Source organism: Patagioenas fasciata, chromosome 9 (genome assembly GCF_037038585.1).
Source record: "Patagioenas fasciata isolate bPatFas1 chromosome 9, bPatFas1.hap1, whole genome shotgun sequence".
Classification (NCBI taxonomy): Eukaryota; Metazoa; Chordata; class Aves; order Columbiformes; family Columbidae; genus Patagioenas; species Patagioenas fasciata.
In genome coordinates, this window is record NC_092528.1 from 21,416,950 (window position 1) to 21,435,958 (window position 19,009).

The 19,009-nt window shown below is 42.7% G+C and overlaps 1 protein-coding gene across 8 annotated transcripts in view; it reads left to right on the top strand.

Moving 5' to 3' along the window:
- Positions 1–15,252, top strand: part of LOC136105257 (calcium-activated potassium channel subunit beta-2) — a 142,502-nt gene extending 127,250 nt beyond the window's left edge. For 5 of the 8 annotated variants that reach the window (XM_065844937.2, XM_065844932.2, XM_065844934.2 and 2 more), the window contains 3 exons: positions 4,806–4,976; positions 7,432–7,627; positions 14,031–15,252. In XM_065844937.2, coding sequence (XP_065701009.1) covers positions 4,806–4,976; positions 7,432–7,627; positions 14,031–14,315 — 652 coding nt within the window. In that variant the 3' untranslated portion in view covers positions 14,316–15,252. The remainder of the gene's footprint in view (positions 1–4,805; positions 4,977–7,431; positions 7,628–14,030) is intronic. The other 3 variants (XM_065844933.2, XM_065844938.2, XM_065844931.2) reach the window with 1 other exon arrangement.
- The last annotated feature ends 3,757 nt before the right edge of the window (positions 15,253–19,009 follow it).

The window sequence follows — 19,009 nt, forward strand, 5'->3', positions numbered from 1 at the left end:
CCTGATTAGCATGGCCTTCAACTCACACCAAACCTTTCAGTGAGACAGACTAACTTGGGCTGGCATCTGGTCAACTTAAACCCTGAGTAGAGTTCACCCCATCTGCCTGCAGAAATGGGGACATAGGGAACAGTATCTCTCTACTTACCTACCAGCCATGGTCACTTCAGGTGCCTTTTCACACCTTTGGGTAGGTTTATTTCCCAAACAGTCCCGTAGAGTCGTACAGCAGGAACATTTCATACCCTGTGAACGATTAATAAAAATGCAGGAGGTTAAGGGAGGAAGAGAAAATTGAAATAGGAGAGTGCTGACCACAGCCTGAGGGCTGCAGAAGAGGTGTGAATGCAGAGCAAGTGCTGCTGGTGGGAGAAATGCATCTGCCAGTGTCTGGCAGTGACTGTAACACGTGTAACGCTGCCAGAAGCATCGCTGTATCAAACAGGCAGTGCATTTTAGAGAAATTACTCCCACTAAATGACCCTTTCCTGAGAATTTTTACTCTTTAAGCTTCAGACAGGAAGATTGTCAGCTGGAGCAGCAAACTTTTCTCCTAACACGTGCCACGACTGCTGAGTTTTGAGGCGTCACACTGTAATAATATCCTATGCAGCAATGGGTCACCTGCTGTGGAAGAATCCCCTCCTGGGTGGAAGGTGTCTCTTGGGCATCTGCTTTTGCAGGATTTCATCCAAAATGTAAATATTTATTCCATTGCTCTTTTAGACATCCACCGTTCCTCAATTGCCATTTTTTTGGCTTCAGAAACCTAGTCAAGCCCTCATTCTTTCCCAGCTGTCAATTAGGCTTTTTACAACATTGTAAGCTCAGAAAACCAAAGCACTGATTTTATTTGGTTCAGTTCAGACCAGTTTAGTGGGAGAGAGGTAAGGAATTGAGTGAACGAAATCTGTTCATATGGATAGGAATTTTTCTACAACCATCACTGAGACTTCTGTGAGAGCTCCAGAGACATTTCCTGTTGCCATAGCTCTAATAACAAAAACTGATGCACCTATATATACCCTATAAAGGGAAAGAAAAAAAGTAAAGAAATTGGCTTCTGAGCAGAAAACTCCCTGAGCACTGGGAATTGTGCCGCTAAGATACAAGAGGATTTTTGGTTCTTGCATTCAAGGATTCCTGATATCAGTAGATACCTCAACATGAAGTAATTTGAGTGATGTCTGCATGGTAACTGTGATATCAGAGAAATGAATGTGAATTCAAAGTCACTCTGAATAATTCAAGCAGGCCTTGATTATTCTGTATCAGATGCCTGATTATTCTGTATTTCCAGGGAGGAAACTAGACCCCCTTTTTCATGCTCCTAGATCTACCCATTTAGGAGCAAAACAGGAACTGTTGTACTGGTTCGAGAGGAGTTTTACTTTAGCCTCTCCTGCTCTACATGGCAGTGTCCAGTTGCAAGCCCTTAGCATACCAGACCATTCCTAATACATGCCAATAAATTCATCATATCCCCAGAGTTGTGGAGCAGCCCTGCACCAGCAGAGCACAGAGCATGTACAATACATGTGGCATGTCTCGTCCTTCACATAAGTGAATGCTAAATGGTCATGTCCCTCGTGGCATCAAAGAAAGGTCTTGGCTGCAGCAAATGCGAGCAACTCTACAGAAGATATACAACTTCTTCCTTTAGGCTGGTAGGCTCAGATCAGCTGTTTCGTATTCAGGCTGAGTAATGTAATCTGGACTACCTCATTTCATCACACAGGTCCTCCCTAAGCCTTCCCTTGCTCTGAACTTCTGCAGGAGCTGCAGAGGGATCCCTGCACTGCTGCTGTGCAGAGACATGGAGAGAGAAATCTCTGCTCTGTCTGTCCCCAGCAGACATGGTCATAGATGAGATTTCCCTTCTGGCAGCTGAGCCTGGGTAGAACAACCAGCCCATATCCTCTGAGGAATTTGGCAACAGGAACATGGAGATTTAGCAGGGGAGACCTTCAGTTCGGAAATACTCAGGAGAGCAAAGACCTTTTGTCCTTGGAGGCTTGCTTCCTATTAAATGTCTTTGCACAGGACATATTTGGGGAGTTATTACAGGTAACTGCAAATATTGAATGGAGTCACCTAGGTGAGCAGCGTCTGGGATGCAGTGATCTGTGCTTAAACACACTGCAGCAGTCAGCTAATTGTGGCTGTGCAGCCATGGGATCCAAAATCAGCCAGCTAAGCATGGAGCTCTTCCAGCTCACCGAGTAGAAAGAGGTCCCTGGGCTGTGCCAAAAGTTCACATGTGCACAAAATCCTCCTCAGGGAGCAGCACACACATGTGTGCAGCCACTGCTGCTGCTCCAGCTAAGGAGATGCCAAAGTTGCTCTGTTAGTAGCAAAATATTCTGGACAACAACATATCACGTCCCCGAAAGCCAGGGTTCTCTGGGGCAAAAATGTGAAGTCTGGTAACAGCAGATGTTTCCAGTATCCTGCTGAGCAAACTGACACCTCCCGAGTGCAGGTATGAGTGGGAAGGAGGAGGAGGAGGGATGGTTACTCAGCGTGTCTCCTGGGCTGCATCAGGATCGGTGTGTCACACACCGGCACATACCACACCACCACACGCCTCGGCCCATGGGATGACACTGACTCCTGGCAGGGGTTCAGAAGAAAAAAGCCCTCCGTAAGGTGCACAAGGCTACCACTTTCTTGTTGTCTGGGGCTTTGAATGACAAATATTTTCAAAAGAGCAACCGAACAACTGCTCCGAGCCTGACGCTCAAGGCAGAGCTTTATTTAGCTTTATTTACAATGGCAGGTGAACGCAGGACATCCGTCTGGCAAGCAGTCACCACACACTGTCCCCTTTGCCAGTCACCTGCCAGATAGATCATTTCTACAACACACCCTTCAGTCCATCCTTTTTTACCTCTCATTGCACATTTCCTGGCTCAAGGCCATAGGGGAAGTATTTGTAACCATTCTCAATTAGCTATTTATTTTTAAATTGTCCATTTGTATCCCTTTTATGTCCTAGCTACTCTGGTGACATTAGTGAGTGATTGCACTGTCTCTGTTTTATGTCTACATGCTGACATAAGTTATGCTGTGTGATCGGTTAATGTGCTGGAACTGCAAGACAATCTCTGCCTTTCTGCCTGCTTCCATTTGGGAGCAATGCAAATCATAATAGCAGCTCTCAGAGTTAAATACAGTTTGATAAATAATAATAGAAAAGTAACATTAGATTATTACTCTACACACTTCTTTGAAGGCAATTGCATCTGCTAGTTCACAATGTAGTTTTTCTCCCCAACGCCAGAGAACGTTTTGACAGGCTGAATTACCATTTCATTTCCAACTAGAAAAACACTGACAAACTTTAAAGGATGATTTTGAAGAGAAACCAGAAACATCTAAACATGTAAATTACAGTTGTATGAAGAAACCTCAGAAGGTCTTAGGTATGGGAGACTATTGACTGCAGTATCATCTAAGCAAGATTTTTGCTATAAAACCCCACACCATATGTGCTTTTCCTGACTATGACTCATCATCTGAATACAAATTCAATTCCAGTTTCAGGGAGTTTATGATTAAAACTATTTTGTTGTTTCTGCTGTGTTTATGTATGATTTATAATTTTACATCAGTCTTAACTCTATTTCTTTGTCCCTATTAGTGAACATAAGTTTTACGGTTGGTCTGGCACAGTGCTTTTTTCCAAGGTTGAGTGAAACTTGGTGGTTTCAGCTTAAATGAGTGGTGGGTTTGATAGAGCCCAAAGTGACGTTGATGTTGCTCACCTGCCATTTTGCAGACAGTAGAAGAGGAACTTCTTCCACATGTACTACTATGTCCATGTTATGGTGGTACCAGGGCTCAGAGGTGTGCGGTTCACATGCTTCGGGTGCTGCCTGGACGATTCAAAAGAACCATAACAGAAAACGCAGGAGTTTTTGACCAGCCTCAGGTCTGTAAGTACATTTTAAACCCACAAAGTTTGAGTGTGTTTGAAATGTACTCAAATATTTCCTTCTTCACCACTGTGTCCTCATGACCCATTGAATCATCAAAGGCTTGGAGATGAAAGGAGGACTTATGGTTAGAAAACGCAAAGGACTCTACTGAAGGGGGAATGGTTTGTTGTATCTTTTTTTTCTTAATCCCAGAACAAATAGCTTTGGTGGATAATTTTCTGTGAGGGTTTTCACCATAATGAGTAACTGGGCTTACAGAAAGCTGTTTTATAAATAAAGTAAATAAGCTCCCAATCAAAAAACCCACAGAAATCAATTGCAATTGCATAGTGTTTCATGAGCTTTGAGTCACACTCAGGGTAAAAAATTACCCAAACCACTAGGCTGTAGGGGATCAGAAAAGAATGTGGCCCTTTCAGATAATTTTAGTGACGACTTTCTTCAGGCTCTTTTCTACATATGGTAACATAAGACCTGTTACCATATTCAACTGAAGAAAAGACACCTCATATACCTAAACATCTTCTAGTGGCCTAAGATGGCATTGGCAGGTCAGATTCACCTATGGCATAATTCAACTGAGCCAATGAACCTATACCAAAGAAGGATTTACTGAGCTGACACAAGTATCTACTTTCTGCATTTACTGTAAGAAGTTTTTAACTTTTTAGAAATGGCTGTAATTTATTTTGGAGATGAATATGTTTCCACCAGGTCAGAGTGAATCCAATGAAAAAGGACACCTGACAACCCTTAAGCCTTTCTCTCCCATGAGATGGGTATGGAGGTGGAACTACCCACTCTGTAGAGGGTTCTTTTATTAAATATGAACTTCACATAAGAATATATTATTTTCAACCTCAGAAATATTTACCAGAAAATCAGGGATCATGATCTACTGGACAAAAGGAAAACAGTCACAGCTCTAAAAGCCGGAGAAGACCGGGCCATACTCCTCGGGCTGGCCATGATGGTGTGCTCTATCATGATGTACTTTCTCCTGGGAATCACCCTGCTGCGGTCTTATATGCAAAGGTAATTTCATCATGGTTACCCTAATCTCTCACTTTCTGCTCCAGTTGACTTTCCATGACCTCTTCTTTTAACTCTTTTCATTAAAGGTTTGGGTTTTTTTTCTTTTGGTCAACATAGCTCTGATTCTGCATTTCCTTACCCCAGTATAAATTAGGCATAGCTACAGTGAAAGGGAGTTGAATAATAGGCACATTAGTGAGGGAAGAATTAGGTCCCTGTTTGAGGAAATCTTGATCCATAGGCTTCAGACTTGCCACAGTTTAATACCAGTATGATATTCATATCAGCTGGTCAACAGTCTGTTGAACCCTGCAAATCTCTCAGGGGCTTTTGCTGCAAAGCCCAAACTTGGGAGAGATCACCAGAAATATTTAGCAGTCTCAAGAAACAACACACTTTCAAATGAAGAATAGAGAATTCATTTAGGAAAGAAATGAAGCTGTTTTGTAGCATGTAGTTTTCCATGTAGGTTATTACTTTCATTTTAACAAGTGAAATCCTCCTGAAATACAGTCATTTGCTGGAAGTGAAAGATCATCTTTCATCGTTACTACATGGAACTTAATGTTTCTGAGGCTTTATCTGGCTTCCTTCTCTGCCATGGAACAGAAAGTTTGGCCTGTGATTCATTAGCAGCATTTGAAATCAGTTTTCAAGCATGAGCCCTATTTAAAATCCAGACCAGACTGTAATAAGACTGTCAACAATGTTTTTTCTGCCTCAATCAGCGGAGTCAGGAGAATGAAAAAATGTGTAATCGGGAATCAAAACATTAGTTTGTCATGTCCAAAACTGCTCTGAGGCAATGCCCTATACCTGGCACAATTTGGCTTATCCAGCCCTGAGTTCTTATTTAGGCATGTACAATAAATGCCTAAAGTACGCTGATTCAAATATCCTCAATTATATGGGCATGCCTGCAGGAAAATATTCTCTCTTGACCCTGCAATGATAAGGAAAAGGTAGTGATGGATGAGGATAAACTGTACTGATTCGCAGCATCTTATTTGTGTGATAAAGGTATTTTTACCTTTTTAAATCCAGACAAAGTTTAGCTTTTGAAAACAGAGATCAAGCCCTGTTAAGTATCCAAGAGCATTTGCTTTTCTCAACTGCTCTCCTAGACCTTTTGGCAATATCAGAGTCAGTTGCAGAGGCTGCTAAATTCAAAATTGCTCATGTATTATAGAAAGACATGATTTATGTTATAAACGATGTGAAAAATTGCCAGAAGATGTCAAAGCACCTATCAAATATTCCATCTTCACAAGTCCACTGTAGGCAGGTGTTACTTTATTACCCCCATGCATGAATAAAACAGCAGTCAGAAAGGTGAAAGTGAGGAAAAGACAACCCAGGAGCCTTTGCTGTCACTTCTCTTTGCACAGCCAGATCTCCTTTAGAGACAGCAACACCCCTTCCTTAAAATACTGCCTGAGAGGGGGAAAAGAAATCCTTTCACTTGATTTCCCCCTAGAAATCATAGAATAACTTCATGTAAATGTAAAATGGAATATGCAAGCGTAATTACTACCAAAGCGAAACACCAAGAGAATTAGTTAGAGATCTTTGATATCACCCTGTAAAGCCCTTTGCAGGTTTGGGAAGGGGCAGGCAGACTCTCAGCCTGCTCATAGCTAGGGGTAGACACTGGGTAGGAGCTGAGGAGATAAACAGGGGTAACGGGGAGCCCTGGGGTGAAACCTGTCCTCAAGCCTGTGAGGGGTCTTGCACAGAACCCTTGCTGTGTCCTTCTCACTGCTCTCATCCCTAAGGAAAATACAGCTGTAAATTTTTAAATACATGCAGGAAATCCAAGTGAAAACTACCAGGGCACACCCAGGCTTCATCTTCCCAGTTTTAGCCTCTGGTGAGCTAGAGATAAGTCAAAATCCTTCAGAGCGATTACATCAGCTGGCTTAACTCATAGAAAATCAAGCAAGCTGTCACTGGAAAAACCTTTCCTGCAGGTGGAGCAGTCTGCAATACCACTTCTGTGCTAGTGTCTTCATGTGTACGAACAGACGTACCATGGTAATGCAAAGTTGCCCTTCCAACCTCTGCTCCATCAACTCTTGGACCAAGGTATCATGCCACAAAGCACCACATGTGTTGTGCTCTCTCCAGGAGAAAGCTGCTTGGTTTTCTTCTCTGATATCTCTGCTGCTTCCCTTTGGTGTCAAATATATCTTCTCCAGACTAAAAGTTCAATTTCCCTTTTCATTTATACATAGACATAAATGGATCAGGCTTTTTTGTGCCCAAAGCACAAGCTTTGTGTCCTGCAGAATAACACTGTCTGCAACATGTGACATGAGAAAGTCCAGCCTTTGATCAAGTCCCTGCAACATGTAGCATCTCCTACAAGATGCCCCCAGATGGAAAGCCTGAGCTGTGTTTAGTGCTTATTGTCCATTCTCGACATGCTCTAACGTTTCTTTTTTTTCCTATTTAGTGTCTGGACGGAAGAGGCTCAGTGCTCACTTCTCAATGCATCCATCACAGAAACTTTCAACTGCTCGTTTAGCTGCGGTCCAGACTGCTGGAAAATCTCTCAGTACCCCTGCCTCCAGGTGTACGTTAATCTCACCTCTTCTGGCCAGAAGCTTCTGCTCTACCACACCGAGGAAACAATGAAAATTAATTCTGAGGTAGGAGCATGGAATAAAATTTCTTCCTAAATGGGTTTCTGGAGGGCTTACTTTGTTATACTTATTTCTCACTTTAAAGCAATATAAGGTTTCCAGCTCCTGCTTCCCTGGTAAATACAGAGCAGAGAAAGCAGAAAACAGTGCACAAATTGAGCTCACGTCTCTGGAGGGGGCAGTTTCCCCTCTGCCCCATGCAGGGAGTGCAGCTCATCCCACACGGGTTGGTGGCCCCAGAGGATGAAGTCTCCCTCGTCCCTTACCAGTGCAAGCAGTGCTTTGCAGGCACAGGCTAGCACCGAGCACTTGTCACATTGATATTCTCGTGGAGCTGTGGACAAGTCACTTCCCACCCGGGTCCGGCTCTGCATGATCACAAACACCCCTCGCCATGTGCACGGCATATCTGCGGCAGTGAGAATAGAAATGGCCTTATTACTGCAGGGCCAGGCAAGGCAGCACGGACAGACGAGAGACCTGTGTCTAACAGCAGACAAGTCTCTGTCTCAGTCTCTGGTGACAAACTTCTGCGTCCAGAGCATCTCCGCTGAGGTCAGCTGCGCTGCTGGGGTCACGGCGCAGCACTTACCCCTGCGGATGATCTAAAGATGCTGAAAGTTTGCTGAGCAGGGACTGCCAAAATAAAAGCAGCAGCACAAAAATAAGAGGCCTGGCTTTTAGGCACACATAAGATAAGGAGTCAGCCAGTCTTTCTTGCACAACATCCCTGATTCCAGACATTGAACCGAAAAGATCATTTTTAACAAGTCTGCAGAATAATTCCTGTCTCTGCTTCAGCAAGTACAAAATCCAGCATAACTCCATCCAGGTGGGCTGGAGACAGCTCCTGTCTGGCAGCTATAATGAACACAGCAGATGCACAGAAGGCATCTCCTCACCGGCCCGCAGCCACAGCTGTGCGGCCGACACAGCGCTGTGCATCACAGCCTGCCATGCCACCGCCTCTCACAGGTGGCTGCTTGCTCCCTCCGTGTAGTGAGGCAGGATCGGACTAAGAAATATCCCTCTCCCCACCTTTCCTTCCTTGTATGTGCATCACCTGGGCACCTAGGACTGCAAGCTGCAGTGAGTTGGGACACAGCTAAGTCATCAGACTTGCAAGCGCCAGATTTGCATTAACTACTTAGTTATCCAAGGTCACCGAACCCCAAACTACAGGCACTTGGCAAAGCACAACCCATAACAGCAGAACCCTGGTTCAGGCGGCTGACAACATAACCTATTGTGTTACTATTTATGGCAGCAATTCAGTATACCAAATTACTTCTGCATATTAAGATGAAGCGATATTAAAATTAGTCAAAGTACGGCATGGTTGCACCGGGCCAGTTATTCTGCTGGATAATTAGCTCCTGTGGCTGAGAGACAAAGCCCTCTGGATCTGAAGTGTGAGATGAAGAGTGTCCCCATCTTCCCCTCCAGTTTGGCGTTAGTGCAGAAAGGAGGCACTCACTGTTCATGAAGCCTGTGGTAGGACAGACCCCACATTCTGCTGGGGCAGAAGCAAAATCCAGTGACGCTCATACCACAGTTTGATTGAAACAGATCAGATCTCTCTCTGTGCCCCACTGGATTCAAATAAATCAAGAGATTCAGCATAAATCTCCACATTCCATTATTGATGATTTTTACTTGCTGAAATGGACTTTGAAATTCTCCCAGATGCCAACTCCTCTTAATTTGATGTAGGCACAGTTAATACTTCTCCAGCCCAAGGTTGTTTTGCAGGTTAAGCTCTGCTCTCAGGAGGATTCCTAGGTTTTCCTGACACGCTACTGCCTATGTGACTTGAATCCAAACACAGTTTTGAATGGAAATTTGCAATGTCTATAAAACACCTCACTTCTTGTGCCTGTCTGGGATCAGCAGAGACTCCAAGCTCAGATCAGCACAACCCATCTCAGCTCCCTCTCACTCAGCTGGAGAGCGGCCCTGTGGAGCAGGACGAGCATCCCTGAGCATGGCTGGTTTTGTGATGCTCCAGCTGGGTGCTAGCTGTCTCTCTCCATTCACCTACTCAGGTCTGCATTTCCTATCTTTCTCCTTGATAAATAAATGAAAAAAATATATATTGAAAAAAGGAAAAAGCCATCCCTGGCTCACTGAGCCCTGACATTACTGGGGACATTGTAGAGTGCAGCGCTTACCCTCCAAGGCCAACACCAGTGACCTTCAAAAGGTCAGCATCCCCCCCAACCTCCCCGCCTCACTGAGCACCACTGCAAATGCAGAGCAGCATCTGCAGCCTGACTCTCTCCTCTTCCCACCAGAAGGACGGATAGAGCAAAATGCACTTTAATTTTAAATAATCGTTAATCTCGGGAACTTGCTGTCTAACCTGGTTATCGTCCCACAAGGTGTGGTAAAGAGTAGTTGCAATTTATATCAAGATCTACAGCGTGCTGCTGCCAGTCTCTGGTGGGAATCAGTGGGAAGTTAATGGATATCAGTCAAGCTGCTTGAGTCTTTCCCAGAAAAGCACACGAGATTTTTCACGGCTTTTCATTACTCTCGCTGTGCATGCTTTATCTCTAACCCTTAAGAAAAGACCAGTCCCTCATCGCTACTACAACCATAGCGCGTTAAATGCTTTCACAGGTACAATTTCCTTTCTCACCTGTCAAAAGGCTGTAGCAGCCTCTGGGAGAGGTGATCGGCCAATATCCCCTTGCACTTGGACCACGGGGCCAGGCTGTCACCCTGAGGAAGGACTGCAGTGGTAAAAGCAATTCTACAGGCCCCATTTCGATCTCATACTCTATCATTTTGATTCTTTTTGTGTCATCAGAGCCGCTGCTGATTTATACCCATGGCCCATAAGTGAGATAACAAGCAGGCTTTAATCACCAGAATCACCGTTATGCCAGTTATAACTGCCTGGGACTCAGAAATGATGGGGGATCTCATGGTTTCCTGTTGAAGGTTCAGGTATTTATAACCTAGGGAGGAGCTTACCTGGCGTGGGGGGAGCAGCGATGGTTGTTTGCAGTTCCCAGCAGATCCATTTCTGGGCTGGGGCTGGAGAAATCAGTCTGCAGGAATCAGCATCGGGCCAATATAGACACAAAGCTCCTCCTTCAGCCCCTGATTCAAACCTGTTGCACTTTCCAAAAGAGATGTAAACTGACATCCTGACCATTTTCTCACAAAGATTGCCACAGCACATCTTGTTAAAGTTTCCAGGCTCAGCATGACAAGGACACACCCCAACCACAGAGATAGCACTAGAACCAGGTATTTCACTGCCCATCCTGAGCTGCGGGCTTTTCTGGCAATAGCATTTTCGGTGTAACTTCATTGATTTAAACAAAATTGCCCTCAGCTTGCCCAGGAGTGTCGTATGATCTCCATCCTTGGAGATACTCATAACCTGACGGGACAAGTGCCTGAGCAACTCTGCACTGAGCGGGGCATTGGACTGGGCATGTCTAGAGGTAGTTTATATGGGCTACCTATCCACTCCTTTACATTAGAAAAGTAGAGCTGGAAATGTAATAACAACTTCTCTTTGTAACTGTCTAGTGTGTCTTTGTGGTGATCAACTTGCAAGAAATAGAAGAACCATATTTCTCACACTGTATCACATAATCCTCACTTGAGACAGAGAGATAGATATTGTTTAGTCTCAGATTTGCAGATTTCCAAGTGTTTGACAATGCAGAGGGGTAACAAAACAACATAGATTTAGTAGTCTGCATTCACAGATACAGTGTAAGAACTATGGATATAAAATTCCCTGTCAGACATTGGAAAAAACTAAATGAAGATTAAAAAAAAATAAAAAATAAATCAAAACCTCACATAATCTATGTCCACTTACTTTCTCAGCAATGACCTGTGCAACACAGCAGACATCAGTACAGCAGTGCCAGCCCTGTGCTACCCCAGGGATCTCACTGCACATAGCAATTTTGTGCAACAAGGAGCTTCTCAAAGCTGAGGCCAAGATAGCTCCAGGAGCTCAGGAGAACTGGAATGATGTAGACAGCACGTGGAATAAAGAGTACCCATGTCTTGGAGAGCACATGGGAGACCACAGCCTGGAGAGAGAGATGGTTTCAGCACAAGGAGCTTAGCTGACATGCAAAGCAACTCAACCTGCCTTGCACAACTGCGTTTCACAGCTTCATGCTACCAGACCCTCTTGACATGGGCTGCCTAACCAGCCTGATGTGGTTGGTGGCTCTGTGCCACCAGGTGTAGGAGGCAACAGCTCAAGTTCTCCTTCAGCACCAGGTCTCCTTTGAAAATGCTTGGAAAATACTCAAATTTGCAGGAAGTCAGGCCTTCCCCTGCTGCACTTCTGGGACATTTCCACTGACTTTGAGTCCAGGATTCTGTCATCATTTGGGTTTTTATGTGCCTGCTGTTTCCTATCAAAGGGGCAGGGCTGGACTCTGGCAAGAGTGGTCAAGTCCTCATCCTATTTCCTTGATCAGAGATAGTAACAGCTGGAAGTTCAAGAAACAAAAATGTATAGGGCCAAACTTGCAAGAAAAAATGAGATTCCAAACTCGAAATACTGCTGTTACAACAGTGATAGCACATAACTTAGTAAAAACAAATGAGATATGCTTCACTGAGAAATTTCCCCTACTTACTAGATTATGATCTATTAAAGAGTCATAAGAACTGGAAGAGAGCTTGCGGCTTTGGACATTTTAGACAAAGCTGGGCAAAGCGCAGCAGAATATCCTGGAGGGAGCAGACCTGCATCAGCAGGAAGATGGATGAGATATTACTGCCCTGATATTTTCAATCTCTAATTTCTAGAGTTCTATGAAATATTCATAATGGCAGTGCTATCACACTCTACCCTTGATGCCCCAGTCTGTTAACAGCAGACCATCGTTCTGCTGCACTTCATATTCTGTGCTAATATACTTGCCAATCAATCAATCAAATCCCGTTACGAGGTTAATCCTTTGATCATTATTAGGACTAGAGATTTACCACAGTACATTACAAAAAGTCACAATGTGGTCATGAAAAAGAACCAAAGGACATTTATAAAGTATATACATTAGAATAGTAATAATCAAAAGTCATGGCTTGCATTATTTTAACCAAACCATCTTTTTTCCTGTGCAAAACTCACTTTCATTAAATTATCTGGGACCAATTTAGATGCTTGTTCAGGGCATGCAGGTTCAGCAGCACAGGCAGGAGCATAGAGGGGACCCACGATCGCCTCATAACTACCAGGGAACAATAACTTTCTGAGTCTCCCCAAGCACATCCAATGAGAAGTTAGGCAGCAGATTTCCCCCCACCCTGAAGCAGTTCTTGCCTGGGTATGACATTTGATCAAAATCCTGTGCAGATGCAGAAAACCTTCAGGTGCAGAGAGGTGTAAATGTCTAGAAGAGAGGAGGGAGTGAGGTGCCCTGGGCTGCTTCCATCAACCCTCTCCCAGAACCAGCAGCAACAACAAAAAATGTAGGTGTTTCTACTCTAGGTCAAAATCCAGATGTTGCATTAGTCCTTGTATGTCTGCCCACCACATCACCAGACTACACTAGTCCCTTGTTAAACAATGATTAGCATAGACCAGGTGTGCCACCCTACATGTCCCATGGAATATTCTCAATGCCTGGACTCTATAATCTAGTTTTTCAATGAACTTCCCTTTAGCATTCTGTGGGAATGCTAGGATGAAACTGTGTTAGATAGAGCCACCCTCAAATCTTTTTTTTTTCTTTATGACTAAGACTTAAATTGAAGCAGCATCTACAGAGAGAAGGAATAGTTGGACTTACACTGGGGTCAAGAGCAAAAGCAAGACTAAAAGCCATCCTGATAGCCAGGCTGACCTTCAGTTAGAGGTTGGATGAAAGCCTTCTGGGTTATGAGGAAGAAAACTGTTTTCTCCTAGGTTATATCTGCCCCTAATCAAGCCATTACACCCGTGTGAAAATTTGCATGAAGGCCTCTTGTCAGCCTTTTGCTTTGTGAATGAACTCCTGTGCCCACTACAACCACTTTGATCTGATCCAAGTGAGATCTGAACTACCAGATTTGTATTTACAGAGTCAATTACCCATCTAACTATGAGCATATGCATGCCACTTAAGATGAAGAGGTACTTCATCAGCTTCATTTTTGCATGTGTAAATTAGCAATAGTAATACATTCACCTATCACACAAGGCCACTGTACAATTAAAGCATTAATGTTTGTACAGCACTTGGAGGTTCTCCAATAGGAAATTCTGTAGATATGCAAAATATTGAGTTTTGTCTGTGATAAATTTATTATTAGCATAATAGTATTCCCCTCTTATTATGAAAAGCATAATCATCTTGAGATTTTCCTGCTTGCCACCTGAAAACAGACATTGTATCTGGTTTGGAGATGTATTTTTCTCCCTCTAATTTGTTAACAGTGTTCATACATACCCAAGTGCAGCAAGAATTATGAGGAATCCATGTCACTGGTGAATGTGGTTATGGAAAACTTCAGAAAGTACCAACGCTTCTCCTGCTTCTACGACCCTGAAGGCGCTCAGAAGAACGTGATATTAACCAAACTGTACAGCTCCAACGTGCTGTTCCACTCCCTCTTCTGGCCCACTTGCATGATGATCGGTGGGGTCGCCATCGTTGCGATGGTAAAGCTGACTCAATACCTTTCCCTCCTCTGTGAAAGAATCCAAAGGATCAACAGATAAAAACAAAAACTTCACTGAGGTCTAATTACAACTAAAATACTGTTTTCTCATTCTTCACCAAAGAACCTTAAGTTTGTAATGTGCAAGTCTGTTATAAGTTCCTTACTATATTCTTATAAGTAGAGCAATAATGCAAAAGCTGTTCTATATGCAAACATGATGTTATTATTATGCAGACAACTGAAAAAAATACTGTTTTGTGTTGACTGTCTATACAATCCTGTTTTATGCTGAGACTAGTACTTTTTTTCTTTTCTACAGCCAGAATAGGGCTCAGTGTGACCATTTGCCAAGCTTAGTCAAATGACATTTTCAATGTAAAGGATTCTGGGGAAATTAACCACTGGACAAAAGGCAGCCAACAACTTGTGCATCACTGAGGTCTAAGATCCGGCTCAGTCCATTCTATTGAATTGTGGCTTTTTTAAATGCAGGGAAAAAAGCAGAGAGTTGGCAGAGGGTGGGGTGTTTTTTTGGTAAAATGGCATAAAATGGACATCTTTTGAGGTGAGGATGAGCACACAGTATTTTCAGCCTAAGTAAGACTCAGTGATGCTTTGTGTTAGCTCCACCCAGTTCAGAAGTAAATTTTACCCTATGGTGTTTAAGGTCTTTTACAAAACAGTTTGGAGTTTTATTTAGTGCTATAATTTCCTTCTGTCTTATCATCATCTTTAACACTTGTAGAAGTTGTAGCCAAAAAAAAAGCAAAAATCACCTTGTTCCATTTTCTACCCCAGTCTGAACCCTATTGATGGAAATGGGACCAGAACACCTTATGTAAAGGTTTATTACTCATTTGTCTTGTATTTGCTACCATATCACTGTAAAGAAAAAAACACAATCAGCTATTTTTTCATTTTTTACTTCCAACTATTTTAGATTTTTTTACTTGATATATATACAGATATATATATAAAGAAAAAGCTATATTATACCTAGTTGTGTATTGGAACTTCATTATGTGTTTTTTTTTTTCCCTTTGTTTTTACCAGCTGGAAAGCGAACAGTATAAGTCACATATTTATAACCTTCAGCCTTGCATAATGTCATAACATGGAGGAGCAGCACTGCAGGATCTTATCCAATATTCATGATGTTGTTTCAGTCAAAGATCCCTGTTGCTGTGATATCAGAATTGACAGAAATCTCATCCAGTTCTATAGTTCTATTAACAAAATTGTTAGATAATAATTGTAATACATCTGGAAATCCCTCCTTAATTCAATATGCAGTGCTGGCTGACACGAATTTTGATTTAGAGGGCCCAGGTATAATGATTTATTGGAAAAACTGAAATTCTGACTAAGATGATGTCCTATCTCTCAAATATTTACCACAGGGTTCTTGCAAACATAATTTCATGCACACTATAGCCACGATTTCTGCATAATTTACTTTTATTCCACAGCAGAAAGCATTCTCTCATGTTTTAAAGACATCTCTCATAGTTTCTCACTTTGCAACTCAGCCTGAAGGACAAAGGCAGCTCCTGTGAGTACCCTGTGAACTCACTATCTAATAGCCCAAAGAAACCATTTACAGGCCTATTCAAACCAAGAATTTAACACTTGTCTCCCCCTTCAAAAAGGCTGCAAAGCAAGTATTCCGCCTAATTCATCTATATATATATATATTTTTCTGCAATGTAGCATTAAAAATTTCAAGATGTTACAAAACTTTATAAGTCATGCAAGTATAATGTGAGCTGTAATAAAAAGAGTTCTCAGCAGTGAAAATGAACCTGCAATCTTGTAATCAGTAGTATAATTTTCCTTAGGTAAATAAATGCCTGGAGGGTGGGAGTATAATCAGGGCTTCGAAAATATATAATAAAAATCTTAAATTAAATCTTTCAGATTTCAGTATCTTCTGCCTTCAGATCTGGCTTGTTTCATTAGACTTTTCTTTGTAGCTTCTACTTCCAATAAACGAGGAGTGCTAATGCAATAGGGAATTCAGATATTTATTTGTAAAAATATGATTTTGATCAATCTGCGGGATTTGCAGAAACCATCATCAGCGGATCTGAGCAGCCTCAGCATCCATGGGACTGCAATCAAAGTGGTGGACTGATAGCAGCCTTCATTCAACCATCATCTGCCAACAGAAAGCATGACATTCCATGTGCCAGCGTGGACAGGAGACAGAGACAGGGGACACCCCAGCTCTCTGCTGCATGGGCATGGGTACAACCGTGCAGGAACATGGGGATTCCTCACCTGGTGCCCACAATATGACAGGCTCCAGGTTGCAGATGTTCTTCATTCCTACAAAACCTCATTCTGCAGGTTTTACCAAGAAGGGAGGTGTCTAGGTGAGGGCCCCAGAGCCACACAGCCATCTCTAGACAGTCCCAGGTGGCTCCCAGGGTGCATCTTCATCCTTAACAAAGTTGTTTTCTGTTCAAACAGTGAGGTTTGATCCATGGTCAGTGTTGTCATCCTCATGGATGTCCTTCATCCATCTCCCCATCATCAGCTTGGTCACTGATGCCAGAGGAAGGACTGTGCTGCCAACTGTGATTGGCAAATCAGAAATTGTGCACAGCCTCACTAGCAAAGAGCTGCAGTGGCTTTTCAACACCATTACTGACACTGACATGGGCCGTTTACATGATGATTTACATGGCCTGCAATAAAGTAGCTCTTCAGTTGTGCATGTGACATTTTTGGTGCCTGTATTTGCACGTTTTGGTTCTGATGACAAGAAAGCTGATTGTTTCTGACATTTACACATCAAACGCTGCTTTCAACATGTTGGGCCATAAACATTTCACCAGCGTTCCTGTGGGTGAAATATCTTGACGCTGTTGCAGTCTATAATCATTTTGTTGACATTAACAGAGCGATCTGTGGGATAGCAAAACAACTTGAGTAATTGGATGAAGTGAGGTAAAACAGCAATTTTAAAGGGAATCATCCATCTGATCACTGGCACAGTTAACCCCTTACTGAAGTGTCAGCACTGTAAATGTGATTTTGACAACTCCTGCTGCCCCAAAGACAGGTCATGTTTCAAAAGGGATGTTACCCTGTGCTATTTCTTTATCTGCCTCCATTTTAACAGCACATTTATCCCTTACAAAAGGAACTGATGTTCCTGTAGGCTGCTCAAGAGAATGAGAAGTACACAGTAGCAAAATTCACTGATCAGGTAAATCCACCATGTGTCTGAGGCTGGTGTTGACTCTTCCCAGCACAAACATTTCACCTCTTGATATCCCAGCTGGGCTTTCAGGACACCAGGGAACAACCAGTGCCACAAAACCCCTGAATGGAAAAGTGAGATAGGAGAACAGCAGCGCAGTATTCAAAGGCATTATGAGCCTTTGAGTGGCACCCTTATGGGATTTAAAGCATGCATAAGTATTCCGGGTGCCAAATTCACATGGCCTTTCAATGGTTGTTATTTTCTTAATTAGATTATTTATTTCAGGTTTAATTTCTATTCTGGAGCATCTAAATCTGAGGCTGAAGTGTGAACATCCCTGCTGTAATATTCTGAAACTTGGCATCTTGTAGCAGACTAACTAAATGCCACCAGCTAGGACAACAGCGAGCTTTTTTTGGTTTAACTTTTCTAATTGAGGAGATGTCACTATCTCACAAGATGTACCCAGAGTACACGTGGGAGGACAAGTGTACCCAGCTTCTGAGGAAGACCAAGGGGAACACAGAGAGAAGAGAAAGCTCAGGAAACACAAGATCGTGCACATCTCAAAAAGACACAAAAGTAGTCATTTCAAATGTGAGGGACAAAAAGGGAATGAAATCCCAAGTTAAAGCAGGAGATGCTGCTTGGCTTTGCATCCTCATCTCCATCCTTATCACCAGCCGCAGAAGAAAAGTTCAAGGGAAGAAGCTGCTGGTATAAGCCCGGTCCAAGCAGACCCCTGTACCTGTTTAACTACAAAAGCTATGACCTTAGAGCAATATAAGTGTACTACTATAACCTCCAGAAGGAATGGCAATTTCAGGGTAGTAGCATCTTAAAAACTGGTCAGTTAACTTCCCTTAGCATACAGTCATGCCTTATTAAAATAGCGGCAGCCACTCAAGTGGATCGCACCAATATTTTTTCAGCAGTACAGCTTCTTCCTTGGACTCACAGACTCAGAACAATAGCATCAGCTCCCCATTAGCCGCCGTACTGCTCATCATCTATCAAAGATTTGGGAAAAAACCCTCACTTTTCTGCTCCACTGAACACTTGTCACTTCCCAGCATTCAATTTTTCAGAAAGAAGCCAGTAGTTTGTGGCGTACCCAGACATCTCACAACCATATACAAACTTCAGCAAATTGTTTTTGTTGTGTAGCAAAAAGCAAAAAGCAGAGGCAAACATCAATTATTCTGTTTTGGTGTTTTGAAAACAAGATATTTCCATTTTTCAGTTTGAATTGATGTTGCCTTTTAAAAGCTGGGGGAAAGGGTGGCCTTAAGTTTTTTATTAGGAAAGCTTGAAAAAGAAATAAAATTGTTTCTTTGACATAAAACAAAACTATCAGCAATTGCTCGGTTCACCAAACATTTTGAACATTTTATCTTTTTTTAGGCTGATGGGGACACATTTCCTTCCATTTTCCTCAACCATCAGCAAAGTGCAGAATCAGTCACACAGACATAACCACAAGCATCTCCAGCTGGGCTCAGAGGAGCAGCATCTCAAAGAACATCACTGATCTTTGCTAT